Genomic DNA, 14485 nt, shown 5'->3' with positions numbered 1-14485 from the left:
GAGTTGTTCTTGTTGTTTCAGTCTCTCTCTCAATAAAGTCTTTTAACTTCTTTATCAAGATTTTTGTATTCTTGACCTTTAGCTTGTTTTTGTTGTAATATACGCGATATATATATTTAATAAGATTATCATCATTTACTTTTTCATAACGGGGTTTTAAAATACTAGATTTATTAAATATAATATTTAATATTGCTTCGGGTAATTGTTCTTTTTTAGTATTTCTAATTTCTTCAACAACCCCTTTCCTAAATTTTGCAATCAATTCTACGTTTTTTTCTACTAGTTCGGGTTCAGGTGTATGTTCTTTTTGCACGTCGGCGACTTCAGCACGAAGTCTTCCAATACTTTCAAGTATTTCCTCACCAACAGGTGGAGGTTGAGCCGCAGCTATATCAATTGGAAGATCTCGTAAAATCTTCTTTGTCTGTTTAGTTCTTCTTGCTATTTTTTCAGTTTGTTCTGCTGTTTGTTTTGATACCGGAAGAAGATCTTCTTTGATGACAGCTGTAACTTGTTCAGTAGCTGCAGTGACGGGTTTAAACAGTTTTTTAGTTTCTTCTTTGTACTCAACTTGTGCTTCTTGCTGCGCTTGTAGATTTTTTCTAAATGAGTCTCTGACAGGAAGAAATTTTTAATTGCTTCTAATCGTTCTCGTGCTATTCTTGCAGTATGAGATTCTGAATATACCATTATTTTTAATATAACAATTTTTTAATTGATATCAGCAGAAGGGGTGTAAATTGAATTAAAAAGATATCATTAATATAATGAACAACTGTGCGTGGCTGCGTCAAGGAACCACTAACAAATGTGATAAAAAATGTCGTGGAGAATATTGTAAAAAACATAATTATCTTATAAAGAAAAACCCTCATGCTGGTCCACGAAGTTGTGTTGGTTGTAACAACGGCGTTAGAAGATTATATCAGATTTGCAAAAATTGCGGTGGAGATCGATACAGAAGTTTAATGATATATTAGAACATATATCCAAAAATAGAAAAACCACCATCAGAACTTGAATATTACTTGAAACATAGAACAAATTCCCAGGATTCAGATGAAGATTCCCAGGATTATTCCGAATAACATAGCAGCAGAGAGGGCCTTGTCTACAATTCTGTTTGGGACAAACAATAATCGTAGAGGTGGTATTGACCTCTATGAAGGGTCACTATTTTTTTTTTGTGTCTAAAAACAAGGGTGACCATTCCCTAAAGTGGTCTGATCGCCCTCTCTGCTGCTTGCGTGGAACAAACTAGCATAATACCAAAAAGCTCGACATCGTATGCGTGTGCGTCTTTGTCTCTCTCGAAATCTTTTTGGATGGTGTGTTCTCAAAGACGGACTGACCTTAATTTATTATGTTTTTGTTATATATGTGTTGCTGTTGTTGTTTGATGTTAGAACAACTACGCCAGGCACAGCAGAAGACAAGGGTTTCTTTTTTTTAAAGTAGTTCTGAGCGCGTGGACACCTTGACTGAGACGACTGATCTGAGATAACCAGGCTGAGATAGGAACAGTAAGGTTAGCAAAACAGCTAGATTTCTCTGTCGCATGGGTGAGAAAGGCATTTATCTAACATCTCCTCAGCATAATGTAGTCAATAATGTGTTAAAGTGCCGTTAAAAGAACACAACCCAGCTTTATCACAACTCTTATCTATTGCCTGGCATGACGTCAATATATCTACTAATGCCCAGATATCTTCGACCAACGCCAAAGGAAACCTGCAGTATCTACCATAATAAGAACGCGTAGGTGTATGAACAAAACGCATGTTGCTCTAATTTAAAATATATGTTGAATAAATATCGGTATTTCAGCTTTCCCAAGTCTTTATAAAAGCTGTATTTGTTACAGTACATATTAAGTGAATTTTAAGCCCCTCTAATCAGAGAAGCACATATACCTGTGTCTACTAACAGACTGTCTCTCTGAATGTTGAGATAAAATAAAGATGATCTGCGCTCGTTTTAAGTTTAAGTTGTAAATTTCATTCTGTAGAAAATGAAGACTAATATATTTTACTTCAAAAGTTCTAAAGCTTTGCTCACACAATAAAGAACTGTTTTAAGCAGCACTGAGACCATGACTATGGGTGTCGGGTGGATATCGGTAATGTTTTACACCCTGCACATGAGAATGGAGATTTATACATGTCACGGTATGACCAGACTTCAAGTGGACATTCTTCCTGGAAATCAGTACTACAAGTGGAACCTTAATGTACGGAATTTATCTTTCAAATGATGTCGAGTACGTGTTTTGATTAGCAAGAAAACGTTTATCTCTTTTTGAAATGTCGGATTGCTTTGTCACATGGCAATCTTGATACTGGTACATGCTTCATTTTTAATGTGTGTGTGTGTGTGTGTGTGTGTGTGTGTGTTTTGATGTTTAACGTGGCTTTAACAATTAAACAGTCATATTGCTATGATGTCTGCAATGTGACAGTTTATAGTGATGTCTAGCACTGGGGCATCATGACGCAGACATGTAGCATCATGTCCCACCCAGTCACATTATTCTGACCCATCCCCGTAATACTGAGCGCCAAGCGAAGCAGCAACTCGTATCATTTGTTATAAGTATTTGGTATGACTCGGCCGGGGTTCAAACCCGCGACCTCCGGCATCCGAGGCGGACGCTCTAACCACTTAGGCCACGGGAGCGGTCTCATTTTAATTGTATTGATCCTTGCACATTAAACCTAACTCATAATGGCTTTTTTTCTCATAAAATATAAACTAAAAAGCAGCAAATAAGACCAGTCCCCGTATTTTCGAAACTCGTTTAGCACCTTGAACGAGTACCTTGATAAGGTCAGACACTATTTGTAGTGTATATAGATCCTCAGGACGAGATGGCGTTTCTTCATGAAGGAGGAAAACACGACTTGTGAGATAAATCAATACGGATCCTGATTATACTAGACTGGTATAGAAACTTTTTGGACAAGATGAAATAAATCCACACGACTCAAGTTTTAAATCGTCCAAAGGTTTAGGTCTTATGTTGGTTCGCGCGCGCGTGTGTGTGTGTGTGTGTGTGTGCGTTGTGTGCGTGTGTGTGTGGCCACGAAATTAATGAAAAATAAAACAAGGTCTTTCACGGACAGAAACATGGTGACAAACACACCAATATTTTCAGTGGAAAAAAAAGAATTCAGAAGCCTCTAGAAAGGCCTTGTAATTAATTATTAGCCAACAATATTAAACAATGTTTCAGTTAGAATGGCCTCATTATCAAACTTATCAGCCAACAATAACAGGACTGTTTCAGTCATAAAGGCCTCGTTATCATTCATATCAGCCAATGATATTAAAAAATGTTTCAGTTAGAAAGGCCTCGTTATAAAAACATATCAGCCAACAATATTAGACAATACTTCAAAAGTACAATGTTTAATTTTACCGGTGAATATCGTTTATATTTTAATTTATTTTTTTCTACAACAGTTTCTTGTTGGCTTGCAAGTTAGATTTATTCTTTTTTCTGATCATTTTTAGAAATATTAAAACTTTATTATGCTAGAAAAAGTTAAGAAAACTACATAACTCATTTTAAATTATATAAATAGCTTATGCTAGAAAAAGAATGAAATTGTGTATGCTTTCTGTAATATTTTCTAACAAACAGTTTCCATGGAAACCAACATGTGAAAACAAAACCACCTTATAATTGTAAAATACATCATACGACGGTGGGGAGAGGGGTTTCTCAGAAAACGGACCTGATTCAGTATAGTTCTTTGAATAAATTCAACCTTTAATCTCGTGAAAACTTGACTGAAGATTCCATTTTAGCCCATAAAGGCTGCACTCAATCCATGGATTTTTTTTCCTCCTTCTGATGACACAAATCGATCGCCTGCTTGTCACCCTAGTAAAATAATCAAGTTGATGAATTGATTGCAGAAACTGATCTGGATCATTCAGAAACGACTATATGCAGATTACACATATTTCAAGTTTGTTCCAATGTAAATACTGAAATCCCTCAATCTCATGTAACTAGACACCTACGTGACTTCCAGGGATCTTCGTTAACTGAATTTCAGGTGCAAGCCTTTAAACAAATTGTTATCCAAAAATAAGATTTGGCGTACGTGCCAGGCCAGACAATCTCAACGAGACGAATTGATTTTTACACTAAAAGACACAAGTGACGGTATCTACTTAAAATACATTCTTCCGAAACTACGGTGTTCTGTATAGGCTGAAATTTTAACTGGACACGGTATTCCCCTATTTAACTTTTCATAGGACATTGTAAGTTCTAGTCTAATTTAGTCTAGAAATAAAACAAACACATTTAAATTCCAAAATAAACATAAAAAGAAACTACCTCAATATCAAATTTGTAGTGCTTTAAATGTAGTCCGATAAATCAACCCCACAAATCTGTGTTGATACTGATGGACGATGTTGCGGGTCTGATGTCACCTGTTCATTAAAATATGCAATTTTGCTGCATACAAATCATTTCGGAACAAACCCGCGTAAACTTTAGACACATACCGGTAATTGGTAACAGCCATATCAAGCGCGAAATTCAAATTGGCCACATGGCAGATGATTGTGCTATTCCATGTGGATTTACAAGTCACCAAACATATGATTTGCTCATGAAATATAATCTAAATGTCACCAAAATAACCCTTCAGCCGACTTGTAGCTGCACAGCCACGAGAAATACCGGTAATTGTATAAAATATGCATCGATGTGTGCAGCCAAATTTGTATGCAGATAATTGCAAATTTTATGAATAGGTGATATCAGCCCCTCACCAAAAAATCAATATCATCAAGGGTGAAGAGCATATTCATCGGCCTACTTTAAATGTACAAAAGCCGTGATGCTTAACAGTGAACGGGTCATTCCGTTTTATTTACTTGACTGGCAATCTAATATAATTGTTGAGTCAAATTTTGCAAGCATTATTCCCTAAAAAGAAGCGATATTAACACTCTGATTTTCTAACTGTTTAAGGTGGCACTTTACAGTTTCGCATTTTGCATAGGTTTAGGATTTTTAAAAAAAAGAATGTCCCTAGCTTTCCTCACTGGTTATACTGGCTATTTAAAAAATACCTTGTATATCTTAGGTATAATGCAAAGAACCTTTAATTCCCTTTATTTTGGTGTATGATTGATGGGTGTACTATGGGTTATAGAGTATACAGCTTGGCCTTACTTCAAATGTGCACCTTTCAAAAAGGTGCTAGCTCTACTTGGTCATTTTCACTTCCTGAACTTCAGAGGTCAATTGTATAAAAAAGAGCCGATAACTTTTTTTACATTTTATATATTTCTTTTTTTACATTTTATATATTTGGTAATTCATTCATTGCACTTTCAGAAGCTGGTATTGTCTAGTCTGGCAAAATTCATTTTCCCTATTTTAATAGCTGCTATGTATAGTGTACTTTAGACTAATTCAGACTGATTTTTTAACACAAGGGAGCAGTCATTTTAGTTAGCAGTGTGCTTAAATCATGTAAAATTTCCAAAAGTACAAGATCCAAAAGAAATATCATCCACATTACATTAATATAGCATAGAGGTATGCAAACATTCTCTCCACTGTGCATGTTTTAAATGCGAACTACTTCACCTTACATACGTCACTCTCTCAAAAGTACATATTATCTGGTGGGCGCCACCTAAACGTACAGTTTCTTTGTGAACAAATATAATTGGAACCAGTCAACTAACTTGAAGCAAATTACAGGCAATGATCGACACGGACCTACGTTGGTAGTTTCGAACCACAAACGAATGGAATGACATGATTTTACGGCGTGTCCATCGATACATGATTCGCATTAAAAAGTAAAAAACAGTAACAAAATTTAAAAAATAAGCAGAAAAAACAGAAAGGTATAGAAGATTTGCACAATCCCACATTCTAAGCACAACACTGTACACACATTCATATATATACAAATATAACAAATGATGATATTCATTTTGATATTATGCTTTCTGTAATATGCAGTTGACCAGAATTAATATTTGGCACCTTATCGGTAACACTGTTATTAAAGTAAAGTACAGGACACTTAATCACTTCTACACACTAATGATGAGCTGGAAGATGTTTGTTGACAATTTTATAATCAATGCTATTTTTTAAAAACATTATAATTATAAACCTTTCTCTGTATGTATGTATGTATGTATGTATGTATGTATGTACGTATGTTTGTATGTATAATGTATGTTATTGTATAACTTATAAAAATATATGTATGCATGATGTCTGTATATTTCTGCATGAATATAAAAATCTTCGTTTAAATACTGTTGACAACAAAATATTAAAATCGTTTCAATCCAAAATTGTATATGTTTTTGCTTTAAAATGCAATATGTACAATAAAATAACCTCACAAAATTATGATAATACAAAGCAAACAAAAGTTCTTTATCAATCAAGATCGGTAATCATACATGATTAGGATTATCATTTTTAATTACCGTTACATTATTCTGAACAATAAAAAATCCAAAATATGCGGACAACATTTAATAAACCCACATGGAAAAGAAAGCAAATGGGATGACGTAGTAATGACGTAGAATAGCAACTAACTATTTGGACATAAATTTCACCAGTGTATGTTTTACTTTGAGTGATACCAGGTTAATTCGACGTAGGCATATTTATAATAAGAACCAAAAGAATGGCTGTCATTTACTCTTGTACATACATATACAATTTTATAAAACTTCATGCACGAATCCATGTGAATATTGCACTCAGAGCATTAGTATATGGACGAAAGAAGCTAAAGAAGGCCGACACGCTCACTGATTGGATAAGCAACTTACTAACAATGACAACTTTAACACACATCCTAATATTTTCATACTATCATCCTCTAACAAAATCTGATAACTAATTTGCAACATATTTTCAAGTATCAGCTACATATACTGTATCATTGTATGTATATATATATGATGTAACTATCTCATAGATAACAATAACAACAAATTACAAATTAAATACAACTTTTCATATCCCATCCATGTTTTATATAGCGTCATCGGGGTTACCAATGCACACACATATTAGATATGTCAGAAATTTCACGCAGTTTGTACGTTATTTTCTGTAACACAGTGCACGTTTGAGGGAGATAAGACAATCAGAAAAACATGACACATCTAGTGTAATGACAGCTTTGTCATGGGGTTCCTGTATTATAAACATGACGAAGCTTAACAATGCCGTGCGGGCGCTTTAATCATATTACTTGTGTCGATTAAGCATACCGACATGTATATTTTGCTGACTAATTATGCATCAGGAAATATGACATTCTAATAAAATGAAATGTGGAGTGCATGATGTTGTTTTCTGCCTACGGTTATGGTAAAGATCCGTTCAGTTGGCATTTGTAGTGACAGGAAAATACATAAAAGACATAACTATGACAATCATTCTTAATTTCGAAGTGGGAGCATATGAAAATATATCCCATAAAATATGTTTCCTTTTCTCACGGAAAACGTCATTTAGTGAAAACCCCATGCAGGCCTTTCCTGCTACACCATGTCATCGAACATGTCAGTATTTGGAGGAGGGATTTGTCAACTAAGTATAAAAGCTGACGCCAACCTAGCCATTGTTCGTGTAAAATAATGAGATCTGGAACTTTGTTCAAACGAAGGTTGCGAGATCTGGAACTTTGTTCTACCGAACGTTGCGACAGTGTGTGTGTGTGTGTGTGTGTGTTTTGTGTGTGTGTGTGCGCGTGTGTGTGTGTGTGCGCGTGTATGTGTGTGTATGATTAGGATTTTTAACGTAGCTTTAACAATTTTTCAGTCATATCGCTACGATGTCTGCAGTGTGGCAGTTTATGGTGATGTCTTGCAATGGGGCATCATGCCCCAGACATGTAGTATGATGTCCCACCCAGTCACATTATCCTGACACCAGGGCAACCAGTCCTAGCACTAACCTCTTAATGCTGAGCGCCTAGAGAGGCAGCTGTTAGTACCATTTTTGTAAGTCTTTGGTATGACTCGGCCGGGGTTCAAACCCACGACGTTCTAACCACTAGGCCACCGGAGCGGTCGTTGCGACAGTTTAGGTGGGAAGAGCCGATGAGTGTAAGAGCAATGTCTGAGCTCCTTGTGTTGCGTGCAAATGAGTGCAACTGTGTTTGATTGGAAAAGACGGGAGTAACAGTTATACATTTCGCAGATTTTGTTTGGGGCGTTTCAGACATAATATTTATCCCCTTCGGGAAGGAAACTTAAGGCTTCCTTCACCATCGCTAATAATGGTGATAAATTAATCATCAGACCTTATATTTTTGCAAACGTAACTGATGTTGTGATAAGTCAAATGCGATAACGAATGCTAGAATTACTTCGACTACCAAAACCTTGCTTCATCCAGTCCTTGTAAGCATTTGTTTTAAGCAAAACTTACACTGATATTTTAACAATCATTAATGAAAGCAATGACCGTGATACTTATAATATAACAATCAGTGTTAATGTGAGCCTCAAAAGATGGTCCCAGAATGACGTAATCAGCAGCATTTTGCTTCAATATGCCCTGTTCAAAATGGTCAGTTTTGGTGGTCGCATATAGAAGAAACTGCCAGGTTGCCCATCGTCCAGGTAAAATAGGCAGAATATCATCTACTAGCGACCTTATCGGGAAGCATCTAAAAGTGCCGTGTTTTGGCTTGCAACAAAGCTGATTTTAACAAAGCAGGAACCAACTGGGCAGATCTGTTAATAATCCCATGCGATACCGGTGCTGCACTAATATAATTACCACCAATTATTATATTTCTCAATTTTGTGTATTTCTTCTCAAAACTGTAATAATCTGCTAAAGAATAAGGATAAGGAAACAAACGGGACAGAAAACGCAAAGTTGTCCTCAATCATTGTAGTCCAAATGATTATAATAAAAGCAAACAAATCAGGAATAAAGTAATTAGCACGATCACTACTTAGCAAATATGGACCAAGATCTCTACTTAGCATATATGGACCTATGTCTCTATTTAGCAAATATGGACCTAGGTCTCTACATAGCAAATATGGACATAGATCACTTCTTAACAAGTAAAGACCTAGATCTCTACTAAGTAAATATGGACCTAGGTCTCTACTTAGCAAATATGGACATAGCTCACTTCTTAGTATATATGGACCAAGATCTCTACTTAACAAATATGGACCAAGATCTCTACTTAGCATATATGGACCTAGGTCTCTACGTAGCAAATATGGACATAGATCACTTCTTAACAAGTAAAGACCTAGATCTCTACTAAGTAAATATGGACCTAGGTCTCTATTTAGCAAATATGGACATAGCTCACTTCTTAGTATATATGGACCAAGATCTCTACTTAACAAATATGGACCAAGATCTCTACTTAGCATATATGGACCTAGGTCTCTACGTAGCAAATATGGACATAGATCACTTCTTAACAAGTAAAGACCTAGATCTCTACTAAGTAAATATGGACCTAGGTCTCTACTTAGCAAATATGGACATAGCTCACTTCTTAGCATATATGGACCAAGATCTCTACTTAACAAATATGGACCAAGATCTCTACTTAGCATATATGGACCTAGGTCTCTACGTAGCAAATATGGACATAGATCACTTCTTAGTAAATATGGAACTAGATCTCTCCTTTTAGCAAATATTGACCTGGATATCTAGTTAGCATATATTTTTGAAAGATTTTTTTTAAATATGAGTATAATTATTTTCATTAAAACAGTGTCACTCAGGATTCCTTTCCGGTCACTCTACTGATTATCCACTTACTGAATCCTATCTAAAACATGTAAGTCACTGAATCCTATCCAAAATATGTAAGTCACTTAATCCTATCTAAAATATGTAAGTCACTGAATCCTATCTAAATTATGTAATTCACTGAATTCTATCCAAAATATGTAAGTCACTGAATCCTATCTAAAATATGTAAGTCACTGGAAGAATCTCAACATTCTTTAATTTATTTTGTGATCCATCAAAAGCTTTTGACACAGAGGATTATTATTGAAACTGAACGAATTTGGTATTGCAGGCATCTGCTAAATCTGCTAAAATGATTTGAAAACTGTTCAAGTAATGGAAAAAAATTATCCTTTTGCATTAACTCCTTAACGAGAAACGATCATGAATGTTTGTCATTCAAGGATATGTCTTTGGGCATCCTTTGTTCTAATCTACGTAAATTATATTGCCAATGGTACGAGTTATTTCACCCGCCTCTTTGCAAATGATTTTTCTCTGCATTATTCATCCCTTATTGTGCTAAAATAAAACTACTCATGAAAAATGATCTAATGAAACTGCGCATACGGTCCACGCAAAGGGTCTTACAATTTAGTCCACAAAAGAGTGTCTGTTTTTTAAGAACCCGAAACTAGTAAATATTCCTGAACTTGCTTTTGAAAATATTTATCTTAAGTATGTGGATTTTCATCGTTATCCTGGATTAGTACGTTTATAAAATATCAAATGAATTTGTCATATTGATAGCATTTTAAAAACAGCAGCATCTCAAACAGCCAGCCTTAAAAACTTAAAAGAAACTCCGCAGAAACATTGATCAAAACTATGTTGGAATATGCCCGTGAAGTCTGGGATGGATCTTCGTTCATACATTCAGAAAACACTTGACCAACTACAGACTGAAGCGGCAAGAATAGCTAAAGGACCTCCAAAATATACGTGTAGACAATCTGTTTGAAAACTTGATAGGAATGTATGCAATCTTGACTCAAGAAGCAAAACATATGCAAACTATAAAAATTAAACGAGAAAAACTCTGGATTATCTCATTGAATTACCCCCTCTCCATGTGTCTGAACAAACAAATTATAATCTTGGACATTTAATTAATGTAATCACTTGCAATTTCAGGCTAAATTCAACCAAAATTATCTTTTATACCCTCAACAGTGGCCTCATGGAACAATATTGAATATGTTAGCAAACGCAATATGTATCACAGTAATATGAAAATGTGCCTATGTCCAAATATCGAATCCAGCAAAATGCCTAGTTTTAGAAGAAGATTCTAAAATACTAGATTGCAGCATAATGTGAGCTGATTACACGTGGATCTTTACTGCGATCAACTTGTTGACACCTCTTTTTGTCATTACAGTGGGATAGAAACCACCTTGGATTTCTGTACGTTCGGTCCCAAGTATAGTCAGCAATGACCCAAACTGAAGAGAAAATTATTTTAAGCGCTATATCCATCTGTTTGTTTACATTTACCACTTTGAGGAAATATACATAATTCTACAATATGTTGAAACTAACAAAACTAGATTAAATCTAAACAGTAACAAAACTGGAACAAAGACGAGTCCTTGACACAGTGGGATTGATTACCATATCGATTTAACCTACTTATTTCTCCAACGAGTGCCATCTTTTGGTCATTTTCATAATCTATCATTACCTCGAATAGTCCATCACCAGGATACGTTTCGATCAGTATTATGTAACGTCCACTGATACCTGATTTTTTACGAAATAAACTCCCGATTAAATCATAAACACCATTTGCCCGTTCCAGTGTTGACGGGATAATACTTGCTTCTCTTATGGACCGGATTGATAATTGTGCGCATATTTCTGATTTTGGCTTCAGAAGTTTGTTAACTGAGTCTAGTGCGAATTGTGCAATCCTTTGAACAACATTAAGCGTAGTATTTAAGCTTGTCGTTTGGTAGCACGCGCAAAAAACCTCTGGTACGCCTGCGTCATCACAGCTTCGTGCAGCAGGGACAGGTCGCAATAAACTAATACCACGTGACTGCCGATGGACCGTATTTGCATTATTTTGTTTATATCTTCTATGAATTACGTCTTGCATGGTTTCAAAGATATCAAAAGCTGATACCAAGCGTCTTGTGTTATCTAGCAGATTACGGTGTAACCATGGGTAACTTTCTTTCACATAGGTAGGTATGTATATGCCAAGAAAAGGCATGTTATTCTCAATTCTTCCAACAAATGTAGTAGCTACATCCCCCATCCTGAACCCATGATCTCCAAGGAATATAAGAATAGCTTTTTCAAGATGCCCGTTGTCCTTCATCCACATCAAGAAATCACGCATAGAATCATCCCCATTGCCCAACATATTAATATTGTCATGGCTCAGCTGATTCAGCCATGAGAAGGCAAATCTTAACTTCTTTTCATGTCTTTGAAGAAACGTTTTGTAGAAATCAATTTGAAGCTGGAATCTTTTGGTATGCCCAAAACAGAAATTTCTCTCTTTGTCAAACAATTCAACAAACACTGGTTTCATTTTCTCCATGGCAAGCAGAATGGGACGGAAATAATATGTTGTTGGGAAATTAAGAAAACCCTGCTTGTTCATATTGAATGTGGAATATTCTATTTTGTCTTCAGCATACAATGTGGCATACTGAGACATTGACTTTTGATTCCAAATCAATGACATATTGTCAAAAAATTTCTTTTCATGGTCTGCTGGAAGTTCTTCGACGTGTTTTCCAGATAAAAGAGGAATAAGGTTCGGAAATGTATTCAAGCCTACCTTTAGGAATCCTTTGAAATCGTAGATATTCAACTTCTTTGTCATATATTCAAACGTCTTCGGAAGTTTTCTTATGGTTTGTGAACGCGACAGGGAGTCCAGTCCGAACACGAAAATGCTAAGTCTTTCTTCAGTTTCAACCCCAAAGGATTTTGGCTCGCTTTTGATATTCCACCAAAAATTGAAATGCAGATTATCATATATAACCTTGGATTTTTCATTTCTGCATAACACTCGGAAGTAGAAATTTGGAAGAAACACTGGCGGTTCAAGTTTTATCTCCGGTCCAAAGCGGATATCAGAGTCATTTAGTCTTTCAATAGACTGGTACATGCAAAACAAGTCTAATCCATAATGTATCAAGGTAGACTGGTTTATTCTCAGGATACCAGATCTGTCTACGTACATGAGAGCAGGAAACCGGGAACAAACGATGGGGTCCGGTTCAAATATATACTTCATGATGCTCGGGTCAAACGGGTTGGTAACAGGGAGCTTACATGTCGTATTGTGATTGGACAGTAGCAGATACTGTGTTTCGTCCGTAACGATTACAGTTGAGATCATGAAAATTGTAACAAATACCACAGTCAGACACAATAATAAACACTGACGCGTATGCTTGATCCGGAAACATCTCCAGCTTTTGGAGATTGTGAGGTAGGTGCTGTCGCGTGAACAACACATCTCCTGATACGAAGAGTGAGGTTTGCGAAATTTGGACTTCATTTCGATTAACGTAAGAATTTGGTTACTAAAACGTTCAATGTTACGTTCCATTCCTTATGCAAATATCTTTTAAAAAAAAGTAATTATAAATCTCAAACCTTCGACTTTATCTTGGCATTATATTCACGATACAACATCGTTTAGAACACGACAAGCTTTGCACTTGAATGTATTTCAAAACAATCCTGTTGTTATTTCCTGTCATGCAGACATCCTTTGTTCTGTAACTGTGCCATGAATATGGGAGTCATCTGGAAAAAAAAAGTGAATCCTCAAACTTATCGGCTATAGAAAGAATAGTAATAGTAGTAATAGATGCGGTTGCAAATGGGGGGGGGGTTCTATCTCAGAATTGAAAACAATGTCTTATCATCGTTATTTTTTTTTATTGTTACCTTGACGATAATTAGTTTTATGTTTACGGTAAGCTATTTTTGACATTTGTAAATTAACAAATGGGCAATAGACCCCCTCGGCCGTTGACATTCAACCAAAACTCACATCACATCAACCGCTAATTTTAACGTCAAGTTGGTAAAAAGTATGGTACAACTGTAAGGCTGAATCTTGCACTATCTGCACGTATCTAGTTCATTACTCTATGTAGGCTTTCACTGTAATAATAAAACTGGTACTTCTAAGTTCAATATATAGTTTCGTAAAAAAAAAAAACCACATGCGTGGCATAATAGTATGTATTCGGATTTCTTGAATATTAGCATAACTGTTATACGAAGAAACAGAGTCTCTCACTCACGTCTGTTGTTATTTTTTGGAAGATTGTCACGGAATTATAAAATCAGCTAGAAAATATGAACCACCATTTCACCAAAAGGAACGAATACGGATTCTAATTTAAGACAACGGACTTAATACCTTACTTAATCACGAAATGGAACGAATACTGACTTCAGATTCAAGACAATACTTACACTAGAATTCATGGAAAATTTACAATAACGGACTCCAAAATCGTATGACTACGAAATGGATTACAAAATCGTTTGATTACGAATGGATTACAAAATCGTTTGATAACGAAATGACTACAATTTATGGAGTACAAATGGACATTCTAGACGGAATACAAAATAAATGGACTACACCACACACAGGCAATTTGCCAGAATTCTGACTATTTCTCTACTAATCACAAACAT

At 35.6% G+C, this 14485-nt stretch overlaps 1 protein-coding gene across 16 annotated transcripts in view; it reads right to left on the bottom strand.

The window, feature by feature from the left end:
• LOC149780296 (uncharacterized) overlaps nucleotides 1–14485 on the bottom strand; it is a 138166-nt gene that overhangs the window by 19962 nt on the left and 103719 nt on the right. For 4 of the 16 annotated variants that reach the window (XM_089937116.1, XM_089937118.1, XM_089937117.1 and 1 more), the window contains one exon: nucleotides 3750–13576. The exons of the other annotated variants lie outside the window; for them this stretch is intronic. In XM_089937116.1, coding sequence (XP_089793242.1) covers nucleotides 11349–13376 — 2028 coding nt within the window. In that variant the 5' untranslated portion in view covers nucleotides 13377–13576 and the 3' untranslated portion in view covers nucleotides 3750–11348. Of the gene's footprint in view, nucleotides 1–3749; nucleotides 13577–14485 lie in introns of those variants that run through there. 16 annotated transcript variants of the gene reach the window in all.

The sequence above is a fragment of the Sinohyriopsis cumingii genome, chromosome 16 (assembly GCF_028554795.1).
Source record: "Sinohyriopsis cumingii isolate HCF-2022 chromosome 16, ASM2855479v2, whole genome shotgun sequence".
NCBI classification, from domain to species: domain Eukaryota; kingdom Metazoa; phylum Mollusca; class Bivalvia; order Unionida; family Unionidae; genus Sinohyriopsis; species Sinohyriopsis cumingii.
Note: the sequence above shows the minus strand (reverse complement) of the source record. Positions and strands in the feature narration are given on the sequence as shown.